Raw genomic sequence first — 23,546 nt, 5'->3', positions numbered from 1 at the left:
TTTCAGTATGCGCTCGTTTCATGTAAGTACTACCCTCGTGCTTTATAGAAAGTCCTTACCTCCCACACAAAGCCGCGTATGACAGTAAAAGTACTGCACATTGTATGTGATGACTTCTGTAATATAAATAGCAAAATACAGTGACAACATGATTGATATTTATAAAAATGATCTTTCATTCATTCATTTATCTTTATTTGATCTTTGAAATTGAATCCGTACTAACATGTGTACCAAAAAAGTCAACTGAAAATATGACAATATAGATCTGGACTACAGGTGAACATATACTGCATATGTGCAGCTTCAAATACAAAAAGGTTTCTTCATTTAACGTTGCCTATATGATACAGTTAATGAATGAAATTCATTGAAATGATTGGAGAACAATTTTTGGTATCCAAATGTGCAAAATTTATTGGCACAAGTACAGTAGGTATCTAGAAAACATGAATTGTATTTGAATGCCCATTCAAGAGGTTAGTAAGGATTGAAAATAAAACAGTCATATCCTTTCACAGTTTTATAAACAGACTTTTGGTAATTGTTCATGATGCCTATAATGAAAATTGAATCATTGCTATTCTCCTTTTTACTTCTAACATAATAAAATACAAGTTTTGTACAACCAACTGGCTATGTTGTACAAAATCTTTTTTTAAATTTTCCATCACACAAAAGTACAAGGTGAGTAACTTGTAGAAGTTAATGGGATATTCATTCATGTATAAATATCCCATCCATAATTCAATATATGTAATTTAATAAACCAACCAAAAAACAATCATTCTACTATGGGATTATTTTAAAACAATAATATAATAGTTATACCATTTTGGTGACTAGACATTTTGTAAAAAACAAACCTGTCTTTCACAAGAAAATAACAATTAATAATGATTTTGAAATTACCAGTACAGCTCAGAAATTAAACTCCTCAAAAAAACTCTGGAGTTCACTAAGCTGTGGCTCAGTTTATAAACAGATTTCACACTGTGTTTAGAAGTGTGTTGGTCTATTTGGCTTGCACCACTTTTGACTCGAAATTAGAACTAGTGTGTGTGTATAGATGTCATCCAGAACGACCATAAAACTACAACAGTGTAGATACATTGTGATATCCTCCAGCATGACCATAGAACTACAACAGTTTAGATACACAGTGATATCATCTAGCATGACCATAGAACTGCAACAGTTTAGATACACAGTGATATCATCTAGCATGATCACAGAACTGCAACAGTTTAGATAACATTGTATCTCATGAATCTTTAAGTTGTGAGCCAGACTATTAAAGGCCTGGGCTTGGACGTGGGGGCACATTAAATCTGGTCCTGTGGGTCCAGATTAAATCTTGAATCTTGGCTGAAGAAAAGACCATGCTCCATATCTCATTTAATGATGATTTAAAAAACCCTGTGGGACGTGACTGGTCAGAACAGAAGATGCTTTCTCGGATGTTTTAAGAATGGTTTAGATGGCATAGCTGGAGCAGAGCTGAATTCTTTCAAGATTGTCCCAGTGTCTTAACTTTTTGAAATTATGAATAAGAAGCTTTTTGAAGATAGAAAGCAGCTCCTGGTCGTATTTTACTACAATACCCGTGTTAATATTTTTGATATACTTAAGGTTAAAAATGAATGTAAAACTTTTTTTGAGAAAATATATTATTCCTAAATTCAACTGGTCCTTAGCAGAAGCTTATTTCACCTCTGACTGGTAAAACTGTAATGAATGCTGTTCAAAAAAATTAATACCTTTTCATGATAACAAATGACAATGACATAACTGCAACTGTTAAGACTAAGTAAATAAAACAAGTATCATCCAACATTTTACACATAATTTTCTAAAAAAATAAAACAGCTAAATTCAGCAACTGCACACAACTAAAGATATGACTTTTAAAAACCTACTTATCAATTTTACAAGCTTCAGTGTCCTGTCAGGATGGTTCATTTGAATTTGTTAAAATCGTGACATCATTTTTGGTGTTATGACACATTGGGTAACATTTAGCTCCCAGGGAAAACAATTTAAAAAATCATGCATTTTAAAAGTGCTGTCAAATGACAGAAACACAGTAGGGGACAGCATTTAAAAAACACAGCAACCGAAACCATAATAACCAAGGAGGCACCAGGTTTACTTGACATTTAGTGGCTGTTTGTTAAATGTTACAGCTATTGCCTGAGTCATTGTTTTGGGTTTTACTACAAAGATATCTGATTATTATGATTGTACTTCTTCTTTACTGCAATGGTGTCTGCCCTGACTGAAACGTGTGAAGGTGTGCATGTGCATCTGTCTCCCTTCAACAGCCTCAGAGACTCCACCGGAATGTGGTGTGGAAAATGTCTGTCGCTACAGAATCAGGCAGGTTTTCCGTTTCTTTCTCCTCAGCTGAAGGTCCAGGTCCAGCAGCAGGGCGAGGAAGTTCCTGTTGGGGTAAATGGCTCTTTTCCGAATGACCCTTTTTATGGCACTGCACAGGGGGAGCCTTTGGTACAGCATGAGGTAAGCAAGCACCAGGGTGGAAGACCGACTCATTCCCATGATGCAGTGCACCAGAATCTTTCCTGGAAGGAGAAGAAGTAAAGTGAGTCTGATTAATAACACAGCTGACTGCCCAGCTTTCTCTGAAGGCCTGACATTCCCTATTGAGTGCTAAAATTAGCCCCCACACTTCGCTGGCTTTGTTCATTTAAGTTCTCGCTGCGGGGCTGCCAGCGCAGTCAGATTAATTCTCCACCGTGCGTCCGCATGACTTCCACCCGAGGAAAGGCGCAAGTGGGAAAGTTCATGACTGTACGTGCACTCCAGGTCTGAAAGGTAAGCCTGTCCTCCATCGTCCTGTTACAGACCGAACGACGGCAAGCAAACTGGGATCCCAGGGCCAACGTGCATTCGTTTGGAAATGGCTTTGCACAACAGCACAGCTCTGATGGAAACGATGCTGATCAGGGTCACCTTATGAAATGTGGTTGCTTGGCTTCAAGAAAAAAACTAAACCGAAAACGAAAAACAGTTTTAACTCTCTTACGCGATGTGCGTCTGAGGCACAGAGGGTCTCACCGTCTGTCTGCTTCAGCGCTTTGTGGATGAAGTCCGCGGCGGGTCTGAAGTAGACGTTTAGGTCAAAGTGGGTGGAGTCATCTGCCGGAATCCCGCAGTAGACGACCGCGCTCCCGTAGAACCGCTGGTCCCCGATGCTGCCCTGCTTGGAATGCGCCGCGTTCAGTATGTGCGTGATGCCCAGCCTCTGCAGGGCCGTCCTGTTCTGGGCTATCGCTCTGTTCAGACAAAGACAGACACAGTGTTTGGCACCTATGAGGGAACATAGCAGAACCTAACGATATGCATATGTGGAAATTAAACCGACATTTTTACACTTACCAGATACATATTTTTAAATTCACTAAGTATGTGTCTGATTCTGAACGTGCCAGTTATATGATGTAAATGAAGTAGCTAAGCCTGTTAATTTGTCTTCAGCTCAATTAATACTAGTAATACTAAACAGATCGGTAACATTCAATTTTGTTCCTTAAATGTTTGTAATTAATACACAAATGGAGCCTGTTCAAAGAGGCCTAACAGCCACGGTCCTGTGTACACATAACACGTACGTAAGAGAAAAGCAGCCCCCTACTCACACGTTGCCAATGTACAGGTTTGGCCAGACCTCGTCTATCTGGGTCAGGTCCAGTTTGCAGGTGTCCAGAACGTTCTCCAGGTCTCTGACAGAGAGGTATCCGTGCGTGTGCTCCGGTGACGCTGCCATTTTAAGGCTGGATTCCGACCCGATCAATGAAATCTCGGTGTTTTCGATGTGTCAGAGCTGGCCGCCCGTCTCGCCCCCAGCTCTGCGATGATCCGTCTGAACAGGTGCTCGCTTTCTGCCGCGGACCAGGTTCCTAAATTAGCGCGCGGACAGCCCCGCGCTCGCCCTCTCTGAGAGGACGCGAAGGGAAGAGTTTCCAGCGCTCATCAGCAGAACTATTTCCCCCTAGAGGAGTTCAGATTCAATAAGCGTCTATCCTGGAAGATGAGTTGCTGGTAAAAAAAAATATTATTGACAGTGCTTTTAACTTGATATTTTCCATTTGGGCTACTGCTGAACTACATGAACTGCATGTGACCTCACCAGACATTATATAGCAGAGAAGAAATGACAAGGAATGGGTGTGTAGTGTGTGATAAAAAGTAATACGAACTACAGCCTTACATTTTAATTGCACTAACTTATTGCACAGGAACTACACAGAAACTGTTCCCTGCGAATGTGATTACTTTGGCGGCATCTAGTGGTAGAATATAGTTACTACATAAATATTATGTAGTAGGTATGCAATGTGCTGATAAACCAGTAAAATGATTAACACGGTATATATGAAATGTATTTTGTGGTGTTTAACACCGTGAAAATTTACTGCATTTCCATATCGAGCTTTAGTTACATGAAGGTTGCATGAACAGGAAGGATACTGCCATAAATAATTCTGCGTGACAAACACAAAGTACCTGTGTGCTACAAACACTTTCATCCTGGATTTCTCTGAAGCAAGAAAATACCATAATTTCCTATTCAAATCCTCCTAATTCCTTCCAATCCATATGCGGCACATATCATGTCTTCTGTTAAACCCCCCACAGTTCTCTAGTTGAGTCGCTTCATTTAGTGCTGTTTATGTAATGCAATATCCAAAGTCCTCAGCTGTTTAAGAAATCCTCGGTTTGGAAATATCCACCTGCTTTCCTTCACTTTTCTGATGGCGTCCAGCAGTGTGAAGCGATGATGGATCATTAGGTAGGCCAGTACCAGCGACGCCGATCTACTGACCCCCAACAGCACAGTGGACAAAGATCCTGGCTGGGAACAAAAGATGCATGAGGCATAGCGTCAATTGTACTGAAGTTCTGTGTAATTTGTTTCATCCGCAACCTGGCGTTGGCCTACTGAATGTCCGCTTTCCTGAAACAAATTACACCAGGATAAGGTTGAATTTGATGTTACCGTTACATTGGATGAAGCTATAGCTAGCATCTTCCAACCAAAAATGTCAATGAATTCAACGGAAACATTTACAAAAGGTCACGAGAACCACCATTATGTACACGGCACTGTGCCAAGCTGAACTAGCATAATTAAGGATATATCAGATTTGGGGAAAATCGTGGCTCTGCATTTGAAAAGTTTACATTTAATGCCTATCCCTTAAATATAATTATAATGAAGACTGAATAGTGGTTAGAATACATCTCCATTTTTCTATGGGTGAGACTAGTAGCGTGAGCAGTACAATGCAAGGACACTGGGAGATTTGCTCATTACACCATGCCCGACATGGTCCCCTTTGGTTTGCGTTAAACTCGCACCCACATATATTGGACGTACCGCCGGGAGTGTTCAGGACCTCGTGGATGTAATCTGCGGACGGGTAGAAGTAGGGTGATATATCAAAGGTTGGCAAATCGTTAGCAGGCACGCCATAGTAGTCCATTGCTGTCCCATAGAAAGCATGACTCCCTTGGCAGTGCGTTTTCCCGTGGGCGGCATTCAGCACGTTCGTGATCCCCAGTTTCCATAAACCATGTCGGTCATGGGCCATACACCTGGTGTCAGTCATATACACAAAAGGACAAAAATAACTGCATTTTTTGATGATGTTCATTTTTTGTACTAACAGGGTACGCAGTAAACATATCAGTGTTAAACAACGAGTAGGCTACATTTTTACTCTGATAGAGAACATTTGATCTTTCCGTATTTAAAGTAAATTAACAGTGAGTGTTTCACTATGCACAACATTTGCAAAGATAGTCACTTTAAGATGGTGATTCATTTTGGAAGAGCCGTAGGCGAAGCTAATGTTTCTCAAATTTACAAAAATGATCAGCTAGGCTATGTTAAAAGTTAGGATCCACCGTACTACTCACATGTCCCCAAGAAAGAGGTTTGGCCATACTTCATCAACATGGTTCATGTAACTTTTACCGCTGTATAAAATGCATTCCAGTTCTTTCACTGACGGTGTTTCTAGAGTAATATCGCAACTTCCCTGGAGGCGTTTAGACAAATGGCTATTATCTAAACTATCGGTAGTAGACATACTCTCCCCTTTATTTTCCTTTCTAAAGTTTACTTCGCTTCTCCTGACCTTCACGTTGTCGGCAGATATGTTTTATTTAGGATCAGGCAGTTTTATGACTGACAGGACCAGATGCGGCTGGGACTCATATGTGTATAATGGTGATAACGCATGTACTCATATAATTAGCCTACAATTATTAATGCAATTAGATAAAATGTAAACGTGTTTAGTTGTGTCGTTTCAACTCGTTATATTTAAAGCTTTATGTCGCTAAAGTGGCATAGACGCTAGAATAAAACAGCGATCTGGTGGGTTCCCCTTGCGAGAATGAAAAAAGGAATATATTTTAGAATACGCCATCGCTTATGATTTGCGTAATTATAATACAAATAAAAAATATACAAGCTTATTTAAAAAGCGATTAAATTAGAACGCGTAGCTGTACAACACACGTGTTGGTCTGCTATCGATCAGTAGAGGGCACTGTCTTAATTACGCGCAACCTATCCAGCAAACACACGACGACTCTTGTATAGTCTTCTTCTTTGCTACGTAGTTTCCTGTTTATCGCAGCTGGGTTGTCAACTCAGAGCGTGTTTGTTACTGCCAGGCTCTGGCCAAGTCAATGAGGGAGAATGACCTGCTGCGGGGAAAATCAGGACAGTGTTCACTGGCCCAAGTGAGAAGCCATCCACCTACAATAATCTAACAACCAGCTAGTCTAGCTGCAAATTGTATCGAATGAGAGAACTGTACGGGTAAGTGTTTCATAGCTAGCTAGCTATTTCTGCATTGATTTTTCATGATAGATGACTGATGATTTTACTTTTTTTGCTGTTCTAACTAGCTGTGCCTGAGATCCGTTGTCCGACTGGCTATCGGTTGTTTACAGATACATTTAAATCTTCTGTACGATTAAGAATACTTATGTTGATTTGTAGACTAGACTAAGTAGATGTAGACCATGCCTCGCTTGTTGGTTGGTTAGCTTGCTGCCGTGCCGTTCCGTTTGTACTGCAGCTCCTGTCGGCGCTCGGAATATCTACCTAGCTATCCTTAGCTGACTTGCCAGGTAGATATCTAGCTTGACACCATACTAAGTCAGAAGGGCTGGTGATTTGTTATTAGTTAGCCATCTCGCATCAAGCGATCAAATGAATGATGACATCACTTCTCGTGTTTGTCTGTTTTGACGCGAGTTTATAGTGAGATTTAGACTAGCTTGTTACAGTCCCAGCAGTTAGCTAGCTAGACGGCTAGCTTGTACTAACGTTATCAGACAGTACGAGTTAACTTTTTTCTTTACCGTTGGCTAAAACTTTTTTCAGTAATAATAAATAATAATAAAAAAACGTTTGGCAGCCAACGTTAGATTTTGTATACGTCATTTTAGCCTTATGTTGCGAATGTTAGATTGTAACGTTATATCTTTTTAAGGTACCGATGATAGATAATATTAGTTATTTTTTACAAGTTGGACAACGTAACCTGCTGTTGAACCACATTCTACTGTTGGGTACTTTTATTTACTTAACGTTAACTCAGCTGAAGAGAGAGAATAAGCATTAATGTAATGTCAGTAAATGGCTGAGTGGTTACTTTTAAAATGTGCGTCTCAACTGATGTGCCATTCAAAGTACATTTAGCTCTAATATTCTTAACCGCATCAGTACAGAGTCCAGATTAAATTATACGATATGATAATTGATCATTTCAAAGTGCACTGATACACTGCATTAATTACACCATGGTAATAAAAATACCCGCCCTGATTGTTGTGATTATATGTCAAAGGTCTGAGGCTATCCAGAGATTCATGCAACTAAACTTAGTCAAAGAGCTGTGGTGTGTTAATATACTCTTGCATCCATAGCTGTTTTTAATCTGATCCTGCGTTTATTGCTGGCTGTGGGAGTACTTCGACCTGCCACATTACTGGAGTTGTGATGACCGTGGCGTTTAGGCTATCATTATTAGCACAGTCCAGCAGTTCCTGAGTGAGATGTTGAGAAACTTTAAATATTGCGCAACTGCCTGTATATTGGTGCTTCCCATGAATGTATTTTCCAAGTCAGCGTAACAGTTCACTCTCAGTGTTAAGACTACACCCATGTTGTCACAAAATGATTCAACCCCAAGTGACTGTTTTCCTGGCACGAACCCATCCACACTCGGTCCACTCCGTTCCCTCGTGTCGAAGTTCGAAACTATGCAGATTTGCTGGCACGAGAGAGAATATTAATGACGATTCAATGGAAGCATACTTATGCGTATGTCCGTTTGAAAAAAGGAAGCACGTTTGTAAATCGCATAGTTTTGCGCAAGGATGAGTGATGTCATTCCACATGACTGAGTACATTGACAATCTCACCCCAGTGATTCAACCCTCACTTTTTTTTTGCGCTGGTGACGAAGGACTAGTGCCGCCATTAAAGGGGCAGGGGTCCTGATTTCAGAACTTATGTTACAGGGAAAGGGCCTGATCCGTGGGTACTAACAAAGGTAGATTTACTGCTTCTTTGATACCAGAGCTGGTGCTGGAAACGTGATTCCAAACACAGGCAGCCTGAGAGATTCCTGGATTTTAGTAGCAGCATGTAGATGCATTGCTTCTTTTTTTCTTCTTTTTTTTTTGCAGATTAAGGAATTAAAGGAAAAGCAATTATAATTGTTATTATTTACTAATAGTTAAACCTAAAATACCCTATGTAGTACTGTAGTATGTAGTTGCAATTCCCTTGTGGCAATTTCCCAATAGTTGTATTTTTATGAATATTTTTAACGACCATGTACATAATCATAGCATAAGCTAATGGAGGTGTTACCTTCATCTATATACATTTGATGTACAAAGCATGCTTATTCCAGTACACATAGATTTTTGTACAATTGTACAAAGATGTATGATTTTGCAAGTGTATAAAGTCTGTAAATTCAAAGTTTAAAAAATAAATTCAACATGTTTACCAAATTTATCTTGGAAACTAAGACTCATTGGGTCATTTCCCTTGAGCGTTAGAGCAGGTCATTCGTTCTTGGGAACAGAGTGTCTGTGTGTGAAAGTATCCTTTTGTTTTGCCCAGCATTAGAAAGAAATGTGTGTTTGGTTCATGGGGCCAAGGGCAGCATGTTCTGCCAGTGGACACTGCTTTAGTATGGGAGTGTGAGGGGGACACTGTTTTCTGAGATGTGGGTGTGATGGGGACACTGTGCTTTGGGATGTGGGTGTGAGGGGGACACTGTGCTTTGGGATGTGGGTGTGAGGGGGACTCTGTGCTTTGGGATGTGGTGTGAGGACTGTGTGGATGTGGGTAGGGGGACTTGGTGGGATGGGGTGTGGCTCTGTGCTTTGGGATGTGGGTGTCAGGGTGACTCTGTGTTTTGGGATGTGGGTGTGAGGGGGATACTGTGCTTTGGGATGTGAGTGTGAGGGGACACTGTGCTTTGGGATGTGGGTGTGAGGGGGACACTGTGCTTGGATGGGGTGAGGGACATGTGCTTGGGAGGGGTGCAGGAGGTGTGCACTGAGGGCAGTTACTGTGGTGGCTGTGCTATTAAAAGCATTAGAGTCTGAAAACAGCAGCCTTATCATCTGGTGGGCTGTGCCTGTCTTGTTTTAAAGCAAAGAATAATGCTCCTTTTTTATCGACTTGGCTAGGGATTGTAGCAATTGATCTTACTACCCGATTCGTTTTTTGATACAGTGATTAATCACTATAAAAATGTGAGATCCTAATCATTTCCCCAAAGTGTCCACTGATTAATTAGTGTTGGTGATCAGTTCTCCACTCTGAACATGGTCATTTGCTTAAATGGTTTTTTTGTGGAGGGGGGGGAGGGGGGGCTGTTATATGACTATTGTGTAATGGTGTTAAAGAATATCGTAGTTAAAGGCCTATCTTTTAAGACAGTGCCCAGAAGTGATACAGTCTGCCTCTGTGTCATAAACATGTTTTTCGTGAATGCCGACTATCGGCGATGGTGTTTGCGTCTCATGCAAAGCCTGAACATCCTGGATAGGCAACCCAAGGCACACACGTCTGGGAGGCGTGGCTGTGTGTTGCGAAACCCGCACGAGTTCCTTCATTTAAGGTTAATTTGTGCGTCGCCAGCACTGCTTCGCCAGTGGACGGCACAGGGAGCAGAATTACCGTCAAAGCGCTGGAAGCCGGGTTACCGCTAAAGCGCATCCAGCGGGAGGGCAGCTCTCGCGCATGGAAACGCACGCGCGGTGCTGCTGACGTTCCCCTGCTCTTCCCACAGTAAGGTGTCCAATGCAAAGGAAAGCAGGACGGGGTCTATTAAAGCTGTCAGATCGGAAGAGGTAATAACTTGTCAGTCAGGTAAAGTGCTTGACGTGTTTACGCGCGCATGTAATGACTTGTGTCATTTGAACCTAAATGACCTAGTTTGAAAAATCCTGTCTTGAAATGCGCTAATTTGACAAATTAATTTCTCAAAATTGACACGATTCTGACAATTTGTAAAAAAAATCTTACAGTTTGTAACTCAGCTAATGTCAACGGTTATCTGATCTTTAGAAAGTTGTTATTTAAAAGGAGTTATGTAGAGTGATTCATGAGTTAGGGAGAGAACTAAAATCACATGTTGAAATAGTGGTGCAACAGCGCAATGTGCGTATTGCTGATTCAGAGGAAAGTAGTAGTCTGGCTCGTCAGGGGAAAGCGCTGCTTAAGGAGTTGTCTGACCGTTGTTGTTCCTCCTTGGCAATACTGCTGTGAACACGGGGCCGATTGGCATTTCAATTTGCAGAATTTCTGCGCCTCCCAATGCAACAAACAAGGGGGGTGTGAAATACTTTCTCCACAAAACGGTTTTGTTTTGCACTGTTATTTACAGTCGAGCTGAAACTGTAGCTGTTTTATTACAATAGCAGTGTGATACAGACTTGGCTTTCTAGCGCAAGACTTGTCTCGGGTTTGTGGGAGCATGTGTATTTGTTGAGGGGAGATGATAGCTGCCATTTTTGTGCATTTACTTTTCATATTTTACTAATTTAGTAGGTCAGTGAGATGTTTGGAATAAATTGAACATTGAACCTTCAGAATTGCATGTAGGCTAAGTGCAGATATAGGGACATAATCTTGTTTTTGTACTGTTGTGTTACCATAGCAATAAACAGTGACCATAAGAATAATTATACACTGGCAAAGCATACAATTTCAGCTTTTTTTTCTTCATTCCATTTACAGTAATCAGGTCTGTTCCATTCTGAAAATTACTGCTTCAACATTTCCACAAATCGGCTCCCGATGCTGTTTTTCCAGACAGCCAACGCCTCTATCTGTCCACCATAGTGTAATGCTTTTACAAGTGCTTTACAGAATTAAAGTAGGTTGTTTTTTATGTTAGCAATAAAATTGCCAGAACTAAAAGTGAAAATGGCAAGGGCTTCTGAAATACAAAGGAGGATGTGGATTTGCAAGTATTTTCACGCCATCTATCTGCATTTGAGTCTGTTGAAAAGTTGCACATAGGCCTACTTTTATTAATATTCCTCATTTAATAGGCTAATGGCCACCTTTTTCAACAAAACCTGGATAAAATGAAACTGAACTGGTCCTGGTGTTTCAACATGCGTTAATTTGTAAATGTTTTGAATGTTGTTTTAAACTATGTGAAGCAACACCGAGAGAATTTACCTCTGTGACAATATTTTAATATAAGTGCACACCGCTGGGGTGGGGGGAGGGGTGGGGCAAATTAGGCTGGTATCTGTCCAAATAAACAAATGGTATTTCACTACCCTTTTACAGTGTAAGATCACATATGTGGTTAGAGTGTTCTTAACTGAACATTCTACTGCTGATGTCACAATCACTGCTGGCAACTGAAAACAACATAGTTCTAGAACACTCACAACGCTGACTGAATTTAGAAAAAAAAAAACCTACTCTTCATAGGGTTGGTTAAAGAAAGGAGAGCTTAAACTATATTGCGATGCCGAATCGGCAGAGAAGGCGGCCCCAATGCGTGTCTCCTGCCTCTTTTCCAGGTAGCGTGAGCAGAAATGGCAGGGACTCAGGTGAGCGTGCGTCGGTGGACCCCGAAGCACGTGGCCCGGTGGCTGAAGGAGGAGGGGTTCTGCGACTACGTGGACCTGCTGTGCAACAAGCACCGGCTGGACGGCACCAGCCTGCTGACGCTGACCGAGTACGACCTGCGCTCGCCGCCGCTGGAGCTCAAGGTCCTGGGCGACATCAAGCGGCTGATGGTGTCGCTGCGGCAGCTGCAGAAGCAGAACAGCGACGTGCTGGAGGACCTGGGGCTGGGCTGCGACGGGCACACGCCGCCCGGCGATTGGCTGCGTAACGGCGACTCCGGGCGGGACTGCGACGGCGGCGGCGGCGGTGGCCTGCAGGGGGAGCCCTTCCACCAGTACACCAACGGCAAGTGCAAGCAGCACGCGCGGCGCCTGGACCCGGAGTACTGGAAGACCGTGCTGAGCTCCGTCTACGTGGTCTTCGTCTTCGGCTTCACCTCCTTCGTCATGGTGATCGTGCACGAGCGCGTGCCCGACATGCGCACCTACCCGCCCCTGCCCGACATCTTCCTGGACAGGTACGCGGTGCGGCGGTATGGCGGTGTGGCGACGCCAGGCGCTTCGGCCCTTTCCCCAGGGACTGGGGTCCCTCACACGTGCTCTCAGAGTCAGTGTAGCTCATGTACAGAAAGCCTTCATGTAGAAAGCACAGTCCACTGCTGCTGGAGCTCAGGGCTGTGATGTACCAGGTCATTCTGTTTGGGTTCTGTGGGGCAGCTAAATGCCTCTGGCACAGAACATGCTTGCATAAAAATCTAAGTGGGTTGCAAAATGAAGCTTAATTTGGCCTCTAATGTGTCCTAGATATGGCTGAACTCCCGGTAGAAGTTAAACGTTAAAAGTTAGTGTTTCAAATCGAGTCCGTCTGCTGGACATCAGCGGGAGATATGCTGTAAATAACATATCACCTGTTGTGAATGGTAGTCTTTTCTTCTTAAGTTGAAAAGCCAATTGTAATTCATTACTGCTCTTTGCTGTGAGCTCTGTCGCTGATTTGGGATGGTGCAGATGAGCATGTGCTCTCCTGTGAAGCATGTGACGTCAGCCGCCGCTTCGCATCGCACCCCAGTTTGAAATTCTGTGCTGTGATACTAAGCTACATAAGGAAGACGGAGAAAGTCTCTCCCTCCGTGTGCAGCTCAACGGACTGACACATGAGCACCTGATTAACCAGCAGGGGTCACTGGTGTGCGATGAGATACTGTCGTCCAAGCCAACAGAAACGTGTGTTGTCTCTTTGAGCTGCTGGCTGAGGTGTGGATTCGATAGCGGACCATGGAGCACGCACGAGAACAGTGGCTTAACAGGATGAGCCACCCAGCAGCACCCCTGAAGTAATGTTTTATGTACTAGACTATTTAATGTAGATATTGTAGAGCTGGATGTTTAAAAAATAAAAAAATAACAAGTGAAGTAAATTCAAGTTAAAACAGGTAGTAGGTCAGATTGTTTTTTTAACTGTTGAGGTCATCCAGATTTATGGTTGAAATTTGAGCTCCCTGCTTCAAAGTTTATTCACTTTAAAACATTATTCACACACCTTGTCTTTGTGAATAATGTGAAAGGGTTTATTTTCTAAAAAGCGTGACCCTGAAGAGATTGTAGTGTTGCAGACTCATCAGAAGGAAGTAAAGCGGGTTGCAAATAGATAATCGTGTTTATTTGTGGATAGAATTTTTTTTTCCCCCCACTCGACACTGTGAAAGATAACTTGCCAACTTTGGCCTCACTGCAGCTCCCTACGTAAATAAAAGAGCTGGGATAGAAACTGAGAGATAAGTTCAGAGCAGACGGACTCTGGCTTGGTCCTCCCTCTAGTGGTCCAGGCACTCCATTCTGTATCCTGAAGAAAAACAATGACACTTAGTGGAGGACCATGGCCGCCTGCGTCTGGAATTTACATGGATTTTAATGTGTTATTTATTAAATCTTTAAGTGTTGCCAGCTGTCAGTGGTTTAGTGAACATCCATACATTTGCTAATATCTCCTCTTTAACAAATTTTTACGATCATTGTTATTATTCTTTCAGTGAAATAAAATAAGTAAACCGAGATGGAATGGAGCACCAGCAGTATTCTGGTGGAGTATATTGTAATTCCAGTGGTTACTCAGAAATAAACTGCTGTCCAGCAGCAGTGAAAGACTCGTATCATTTAAAAGCAGGCCAAATGAAAATGAATTTTTGTTTTTGCATTGCCAGTTGCCTGAAGCATCTGTAAATAGTCACACCTAGATTTAGCTGCATTCAAAACAGTATCTTGTTTCTGTAAAACAGCCAAATAAGGCATAAATTATTTGCCTGTACATAATGCAATAATGCACAAATGATTATTAATTATTTTATTAACTTTTTTTGGCTCATAAAGCATCTATCGGTCAGGTCCTGCGGCCCTCTGTGCTGTTCATATTCCACCCCAGCACTGCACACAGAGTAACATACTCAATTTGGATGGAAGTGGACCGTACAGACTGGGCCAATCAGTCATTTTCTGCAGCCTTGTGGCTTGTTCACGTAGGGCAAGGGAGAGGTCTGAGGAAACTCAATTCAATTTAATAAACTTTATTTATCCTCGAGGGGCAATTAATTAATTGCTGGGCACATCGAAACAAAACGAAACGGAGCTGAACAGGATCTCATGACAAACAAACGGACGCCAAACCAGCCCAACCAGATCGCTACGAGAGCAGCGTCCGGTTCCCTGGACGAAACATCGGCAGTACCGACGGTGATGGTTCACCACGGCGCCACGGAATCTGCCCGCGAAGCGCTGAGGATAGCCTATCAGAAGCAGCTCGCTGCGCTCTTCGCTAAATCGTCATGACCGAATAGTTCTCAGCGAAAGAAAGACGGGCGTGTCTGTTGTCGGTGGAAACTGGGTCGCGTTGGCTAACCCAGAGGGAAACGCCACCTCGCTGGGCCGTGGTCCAGAGTGCGTCTGTGTCTGTCCGCGGCGGGGCCTGCTTATGAAAGGCCGCCGTGTTAAACGTGCTCGCGAGTGGCCTTGAGTTCCGCTGGTATTCAGGGCGGAGAGAGGCTAAACTGGAGCGGATTTTAAAAGCGCACGTATCTGTCCTAAGAGGTTTAAAGGCGTGTCTCTGCTCTCTTGGCAGCGTTCCCAGGATACCGTGGGCCTTCGCCATGGCCGAGGCCTGCGGCGTGATCCTCTGCAACATCTGGCTGCTGGTTCTGCTGCTGCACAAACACAGGTACCGTTAGCGCCGTGCACTGCTCCACAAACACAGGTAGCGTTAGCACGCGGCGCACTGCTCCACAAACACAGGTAGCGTTAGCGCACGGCGCACTGCTCCACAAACACAGGTACCGTTATCGCCGATGCTTATGCTATCACAAAGCAAGGTAGCGTTATCGCCGTGCACTGCTCCACAAACACAGGTAGCGTTAAGCGGGCTCTGCTCCACACCAGGTACGTTGTCGCCATGGCGCACTGCTCCACAAACACATGTAGCGTTAGCGCACGGCGCACTGCTCCACACAGGTAGCATTAGCGTGCACTGCTGCACAAACACAGGTAGCATTAGCGCTCACTGCTGCACAAACACAGGTAGCATTAGCGCTCACTGCTGCACAAACACAGGTAGCGTTAGCGCTCACTGCTGCACAAACACAGGTAGCATTAGCGCTCACTGCTGCACAAACACAGGTAGCGTTAGCACGCACTGCTGCACAAACACAGGTAGCGTTAGCGTGCACAGCTGCACAAACACAGGTAGCGTTAGCGTGCACAGCTGCACAAACACAGGTAGCGTTAGCGTGCACTGCTGCACAAACACAGGTGGTGTTAGCGTGCACTGCTGCACAAACACAGGTAGCGTTAGCGCGCGGCGCACTGCTGCACAAACACAGGTAGCGTTAGCACGCACTGCTGCACAAACACAGGTAGTGTTAGTGTGCACTGCTGCACAAACACAGGTAGCGTTATCGCGTGGCGCACGTCTTATACGGTGGGTGAAAAGTGTCCGGGATTCCCTACCGAAGCCCACTGTAGTGTCACTTTTATATGTGAGGAGGAGGTCCGCCCAATGCTGAGCCCAACGCAGAGCTGAGCCCAACGCTGAGGCCTGCGTCTGTGCGTCTGTTCCAGGTCCATCCTGCTGCGGCGGCTCTGCAGCCTCATGGGCACGGTGTTCATGCTGCGTTGCGTCACCATGTTCGTCACCTCCCTGTCCGTGCCGGGGCAGCACCTGCAGTGCTCGGGAAAGGTGAGGCTTCGCACGCCGGGGCAGAGTGTAACTCTGACCTGCTGGTGAGACCGTACCTCAGCATTACCGTAACGGAGTCCTGCTGGTGAGACTGTACCTCAGCATTACCATAACTCTGACCTGCTGGTGAGACTGTACCTCAGCATTACCATAACTCTGACCTGCTGGTGAGACTGTACCACAGCATTACCGTAACGGTGTCCTGCTGGTGAGACTGTACCTCAGCATTACCATAACTCTGACCTGCTGGTGAGACTGTACCACAGCATTACCGTAACGGTGTCCTGCTGGTGAGACTGTACCTCAGCATTATACCCCAAACCATTTAGCCAAGCGGGGCCTCCTAACTGGTGAGGGCAGCACTAGTCCTTTGTGCAGTTACACGCCTCACAGCCTGGAATGTGACCTTGACTGTGCTGACCGCGCAGGCCCTGGGGACTGGGTGGTGTTGCGTCACCCAGAGAGGGTTCCAGCCATATCTCGCTGCAGAAGAATGTCTGCTCTGTCTGACTGTGGGAGTGTGGGAGTACGCTGCGGGCACATGAAGTGCAGTCCTGCAGTAACCGTGCTGCTTCACACCGGGGCACCCAAGGGTGAACGAGAAGCAGCAAGCCCTTCAGAAGACGTGTGCGTGTGCGTGTGTGTGTGTGTGTGTGTGTGTGTGTGTGTGTGTGTGTGTGTGTGTGTGTGCATGTGTGTGTGTGTGTGTGTGTGTGCAGTGGTGGTGTGCCTGTGTGTGTCTGCTGCTGCCTGCGGGTGTGTGTGTGTGTGCTTGTTGTGTGTGTGTGTGCGTGCAGCCTCGTGTGTGTGTGTGTGCTTGTGTGTGTGTGTGTGTGTGTGCTGTGTGTGTGTGTGTGTGGTGGCAGCTGCATGCTGGTGTGTGTGTGCGCTTGTTTTGTGTGTGTGTGTGTGTGTGTGTGTGTGTGCCTGCATGCGTTCGTGCGTACGTGTTTACTCTCGGATTAGTAGCTATTGCTGCCCTGGGTTAGGTGTAATAACTAGACATACCACATTGTCTTTAACGGCCGCCTGTCCCCCCCCCCCCCCAGATATACGGCGACATGTGGGCCAAGCTCCGGCGCGCGGTGGCCATCTGGAGCGGCTTCGGGATGACCCTGACGGGCGTGCACACCTGCGGGGACTACATGTTCAGCGGCCACACCGTCGTGCTCACCATGCTCAACTTCTTTGTGACCGAGTGTGAGTGGGGGGCTGGGGGGGGGGGAGGGGCGGACCGAGTGTGAGTGGGGAGTGGGGAGGAGGGGCGTGCACTGAGTGTGACTGGGGAGTGGGGAGGAGGGGGAGACCATGTTATTGAGTGTGAGTGGGGAATGGGGGGGGAGATGCAGCACTGAGAAACATGAACATCTGAGGTTTTCAGTGCTTTTACACTGTGGCTTATGGGTCCAGCAGCTGGGCTTGAAACGCGGCGGTGATGGGTTCAGCTCTGCAGCGGTGGAGTGCGATTGTAGCTTTTAGGGAGGGGCACAGACCTGAATTTCTTTAGCAAATATCCGGTGGCAGAAATGGATAGTGTGCAAATAAAAGCTGTTTAACCGTGGGATAGGGCACCTCCTGTGCAAACAAGCGCGTGGCTTCTGTTTTCCTCATGCGCTTCTTAATGCCTAATCTTTTTTTTATTTTTATAGCATGGCTTTTAGCTGCTTGACATATGTCGGAATGCCCTGCCTCTTAGAATGTTATGTCACGCTTGATTGTGCTTAATTCCATTAAAGCGACGCTGTTTAAAAGCACAGATGGCTCGTTTAGAAAGCGCATCGCTGCGAAGGAAGCATCTCGGCGGGTTCTTGCTCCTGTGCTGCCATCAGACGTCCTTCAGCAGAACTGCACGCAGTGTGGACGGCGAGACAAAAAACAGAGCTTTCTGCCAGCTGGCATTAGACCTGTTCAAAACCACGGTCTAGACTGTGCACTCGTTATGTGATCTTCAGAGTGCTGGTGGTCATCGGTTAAACTTGCTTCAGTTAGGCCTTTAAATTCATAACGACCAATGGTTATAATATGTGTCTGAATATAACCATGACAAATGCAGTTACACATCAACCATTTCTCCTAAAGCAACTAAAAATGTTGTAACTCAGTTATGGGGTTGTAACTGAGTTACAGTGGTTAATGGATTTAGAAGGAAGGCCAATGTCTACTAATTCTGGGTGGATGACATTTGACTGTCTGATTTAACTGACTGTGTTCCTAAAATTGTGGCCTATATGTAATGTGTAGTTTTTAGCATGTATTTATATATGTGTCACAGAACCACTTCCAATGCTTGCAGATCATCTACCCCAGTATTTCTCTAATTTGAAGATATGGTCTTGATATCTTTGTCCTTCTTCAACAGACACACCAAGGACCTGGAACTTCATTCACACCCTGTCCTGGGTTTTGAACTTGTTCGGAATCTTCTTCATCCTGGCCGCCCACGAACACTACTCGATCGACGTCTTCATCGCCTTCTACATCACTACGAGACTCTTCCTGTACTACCACACGCTGGCCAACACGCGGGCCTACCAGCAGAGCCGGCGGGCGCGCATCTGGTTCCCCATGTTCTCCTTCTTCGAGTGCAACGTCAACGGGCCCGTGCCCAACGAGTACGGCTGGCCCTTCTCCAAACCCACCTTCATGAGGAGGCTGATTGGTTAGCTAGCTCTGCTTGCCCCCCTGTCCTGCACGGGGAGGGGGGGGGGTCCTTGTGGGTGGTGCGGAGAGCCTGTGCAAGTTGGAGTTGAGTGGCAGCTGGGACCCCCCTCGTGTATAAAGTTGCTGGTTCTGTGGGCTCGTCTAGTTCTTGCGGTGATTTTGTTATTTGCAATACTAACGTGCTACTGAACTGACCCGTCCCGGTTCGGTCCTGGCGATGCCAGGGGCTGTCGGGGTGTCCTCAGCGACACGCCAGTCCGACTGCTCTCCCAGCGGCCTGAGTGAAGGGATTACACACAAACACTCATCAGCCATGTACCGTGACGTTCTGTTTCCAGCTCCTGCCTGTCCTCTTCGTAAACAGATGTCACGAAAGAGGAGGACTTTTTAGATCTCCAATTCAGGGTATAGCAACGAAATAAAAAATAAAAAGATTAAAAATGACATTCCTACTCACCCCCACCGCACCTATGTACTTTTCATAGGCCCTGATATGACCTCAGTGAAAGTGTAGAACTCGGAACAAATTGCATAGGTGTATTAAAGCTAATTTTTCTGCCATTGCGGTTATTAATGATTCTATTAAGGTCTTGACGTTTGAAAGGATATGAAAAGTCACAGGAACTGTTTCCAGCTCCTGGTTCTCCACCTTTTCCAAGATGAGATATACCACATATTATAAACAAGGGAAATTTTAAAAGGAAAAATAAGGCTTTTCCTTGTAGACTGTAATTTTTTTAGTGCAGACAAAAAGTATAAACACGATGTTATGGTATTTTCAAAAACTATAGCATTGTTTTTTTTTTCCCCTTCATCTTTTCTTGCACGAGACAGAACGTGGAAATTCAGCTTGCTGTTTAACTGCAGTAAGCTAAACTAGCGCAAAGCAAAACGCTGTAGCATTCCTTTGTATCGTATCGGTGTTGCCGATAGACCAGTGTTGACACGTAAAAAACGAATCGTCCGTTGTTCATTGTGCATTTTCGAAACAACTGCTTTGCAGGAATTTCCCTTTTTTTATTTTATATTTGTATTGTCTGGTGACGGTTCTACTAGATCACAGCTTATTATTTTTTAAAACGATTAATTTTGATGATTCTAAAAATGACTAGCAACGTGTTACTTTGTTCAGATGATGCCAAAATATGGGATGGTACACATTCCCATTGCCAATATATTTTCAGTGTTATATATTGTAATTCCTTCATTTGCGACATTTTCCCTGTTGAAGTTTGAGCCGTTTCGCTTGGATGCCAGTGATGTGACATCACTGATGTACTGAGCAAAGGAATTATAAACTTGATAACTTCCCAAAGTTTACAACTCAACTGGATATTGTACAAACCTCGTAAGCAAATCCCATATACAAACAAACAGTAAACTTACAGTAGGGGAAGATGTGTCTGCATATCCCTCTAATAGAAATATGTTTATTTTCAAATGTAATGTTAGCATTTTTTCAATTGTGTAAAGTATTTATGTTTTAAATGCAAGTTATAGCATGTACTGGAACAGGAGTGAAGGTTTACATAAGGACACCCATGCCACTTAAAATATGTAGAGTTAAGTTGTTGTGCATTCATTCCTGAGAATGGTTTGAAGTGTTTTTTTTGTGGTTATGCAAAAAAAAAAAGTATGAAAGCAGACAAAGATTTGTTTGGGACTGTGAGACTGCTCTGTAGCCTTGTTTAATTTTTATTTTGGCCTTATTTAAGTATAGCAGAATAGAAATCTTTGGATGTTATGACCTGTGTATTTGACCATAAGGACAAACTTGAAAATTTACAGTAGTACACAATGGGGCTGTATATGTGATTTACAGTAGTACACAATGGGGCTGTATATGTGATTTACAGCAGTACACAATGGGGCTATATATGTGTGTATACAAACGGTGGCTGCTTCATTGTCCTGCTCCCAGTATATATTTAATGGTGTTGGTTCTACTCCGCCCATTACATATAGTTACAGGGCTGCAGCAGTTATAATATAATTTTATGAAGGTTATTTTCCCACTCAGATGTGGGGCTAGGTTCCTGTGTGCAGGGTGAGTTTGTTCCAGCTGAGCTCTTTCCTTATGAGGTTTGATTGAACTGTTCATTGAATACTGACCCCCGATTCTTCTCACTTCACAGGTACCGGCTATTTGTTTTGTCTTCTGTAAAAGTTAAGTTTTGTTGGTAAAGATTTTCTGCTAATGGTATGTATTTCTGAAACATATTTCTGTTATTTTATGTTTAGGACAAGAACTGTCAATGGTCAGTGTTAAATGCAGATCATTATTCAGTTAATGTCTCTCAAACTTAAAGAGTAAACCATTGAATAAAAACATTTCTCACTGTGCCCCTCCGACAAGCATTGACACCGATACACTACTGTAAATGTATGTTGGAGTTCAGCTGATATTAGCCAACTATTTCCCAATATGTCAGTATTTTTGAGACGCTATTAAAATGTCTTTCAGAACAACAGTCTGGCCTGGATTCAACCAACATTTGTCCTTAACTTTGACTCCGAATGAAATGCAAGTGTTTGGTTTATTCCTCACAAGTGCAGCTTGCCAAGTTGCATTTTATGGTCCCTGAGATTGCCAAACTGTGTTTGTGAAGAAAACAATGAACGCTTCATTTTAATCCGCCAGTCAAAGGGAAGGACAAGTGGGGACTGCATCCAGGTCTCCAACTCCTTGTTGAGAGAATATCTCACTCATCCGTGCATCAGTGCATATCTGAAGTTCATCTGAATGATAGAATTATTAACGGTAATAATTGAGCCTCATTGCAGAGCCTAACGCATCAAGCATCTCAATAGCCATGACATGCGCTACTGTGCTTCTGCAGCATAAGCTCCCAAGCACAGTCTCCCACACACGCCAGGCTTCTGTCGCCGAGCAAGACCTTGCTGTTACAGATGCTATAAGAACAATTTAATGATTAGCCTACTGTATGCTTATCTGATATCTCTTTGGAGCATCCAAAGAACCAGCACTTTTTATTTCATAATTTTGCAGTAGTCATGTTTTTTTGGTACTGGTACAAGTATTTTATTTATTTTTGAGGGTTGTGTATTGTTGGTGGAAAGACTACTCTAGCAATAATTTTCATTGTGTATTGGGTTTGTTGTATGCGTTTTGTGTATGATGCATCTCCGCAGCTATTAAAATTGTACACTACAAAAATGCAAGCAGCTTGTGTGATTGACACTGAACACAATATGGTGCCTCCAAAAAAAAAAAAACGATACAAAGGTAACATGAAAATGTATTAATCTTAAAGAGTGTATACATGAAAATAGCCAACATCTAGACTGCCTTGGGTTAGAAAGGATTCTCAGAATCGGCTCTGAGCTGCCCTCACCATTTTACAACTGAGAATCCCTTTCACCAAATGGGCCAAGTCCATTCTGTTGTAAGGCTTAAACTTTAATTCCAAATCTACAGCACAATGTTGTTCTACTATATAGAACTACAAAGTACTGACAGGAAGTAAGGACAGGACAGGAGTTTTTACACCCCGGAGAGAAATTCAGACTTGGTCAGTAACCACTTACTTTTAACTCGATTGCAAATAGTTTGAAAAATAGGACATACACATTATCCCCCCATTTCATTATCAGAAACTTGTACACCGATCGCACTTGAACAACGAGTACTCTGACTGGCAGTTAGTAAATAGTTCAAGCTTCTTGCAGTTTGAAGAACGCATTACTCTCGTATAACAGCGGGTGACATGGAATGTCTGGATTTCTGTCAGGTAACCTCAAACTACTATTATAATACTTAACACGATATCAAAAAGAAAACCTCTCAAATAAAGACGCATAGAATAGCTGCAAAAAGGCAGTGTTGCAACTCTTTATTGACATGGCTCATTGTGAGCAGAAATTCACTTACACGAAGGTACACATTACCCCATTCGGCCTTACAAATCGGTAGTCATTCAAACGAAGGACTGTTGCAAACAATTTGCGTGTTTTAAAGCCAAACATTGTTAATGCATAAATCAGACTCAAACAGATCGTTTTAGCTATAATGCAATACGTCAGTAGCTATCTTACAAATGGCAAGTAGTTGTTCCTTTTGATTTGGATTTGATTGGATCAAGTAACGGCAGACTATAAAATATGTTGTCGATATCTAGCTATATGTCGCATTAGTGTAAGGCAGTTAGCGTCATGCGCTCAACTTGTTTAGCTGGCGTCACTTCGCAACATGTTCACACCAACTAACGTTAACTTAAATGGAATAGCTAACGTTTGTCTATACTCGGTCCTACTACCAGATACAAATTGGCGAACATCAGTTTACATATTGCGTTTTCCTAAGTGATGTTAGCCAGAGCTTGCTAGCTCGCGCTAGCTAGGCTATGACTTTGATTAAAGCGTAGCTGTTCAAATTATCGAGTGATACATCAATACAGTCCAGTAAAATATAGCGCCATTTAATTTCTTTACAAATTACTTAACTTACAGGAATGTTCACTAACGGTATCGATACATTTAC

General features: G+C 43.7%; 2 protein-coding genes and 1 pseudogene across 6 annotated transcripts; 1 reads left to right on the top strand and 2 right to left on the bottom strand.

Moving 5' to 3' along the window:
* Positions 1-195: 195 nt before the first annotated feature.
* On the bottom strand, positions 196-3,797 carry LOC135243187 (dual specificity protein phosphatase 13A-like). The gene is made up of 3 exons (XM_064314815.1): positions 3,660-3,797; positions 3,079-3,296; positions 196-2,582 (listed from the first exon to the last, which is right to left on the bottom strand). The coding sequence occupies exons 1-3, from the start codon at positions 3,785-3,787 to the stop codon at positions 2,368-2,370; spliced, it is 561 nt and encodes a 186-aa protein (XP_064170885.1). The 5' UTR covers positions 3,788-3,797; the 3' UTR covers positions 196-2,367.
* On the top strand, positions 2,667-22,228 carry LOC135243133 (sphingomyelin synthase-related protein 1-like). 5 transcript variants are annotated; one of them, XM_064314728.1, is made up of 6 exons: positions 2,667-2,835; positions 12,115-12,680; positions 15,275-15,370; positions 16,267-16,384; positions 17,434-17,584; positions 18,744-22,228. In XM_064314728.1, exons 2-6 carry the CDS (start codon positions 12,130-12,132, stop codon positions 19,046-19,048), a joined length of 1,221 nt encoding a protein of 406 aa, XP_064170798.1. In that variant the 5' UTR covers positions 2,667-2,835; positions 12,115-12,129; the 3' UTR covers positions 19,049-22,228. The 5 variants fall into 5 exon arrangements, with proteins under 5 accessions (XP_064170798.1, XP_064170780.1, XP_064170807.1 ...); XM_064314710.1 differs by lacking the exon at positions 2,667-2,835 and adding an exon at positions 6,683-6,856; XM_064314737.1 differs by lacking the exon at positions 2,667-2,835 and adding an exon at positions 7,679-8,600.
* Positions 4,682-6,614, bottom strand: LOC135243171 (dual specificity protein phosphatase 13A-like; annotated as a pseudogene).
* Positions 22,229-23,546: the final 1,318 nt, after the last annotated feature.

Source organism: Anguilla rostrata, chromosome 2 (genome assembly GCF_018555375.3).
Source record: "Anguilla rostrata isolate EN2019 chromosome 2, ASM1855537v3, whole genome shotgun sequence".
Classification (NCBI taxonomy): domain Eukaryota; kingdom Metazoa; phylum Chordata; class Actinopteri; order Anguilliformes; family Anguillidae; genus Anguilla; species Anguilla rostrata.
The sequence above is the reverse complement of the archived record's forward strand: the minus strand, read 5'-3'. Positions and strand labels throughout refer to the sequence as shown.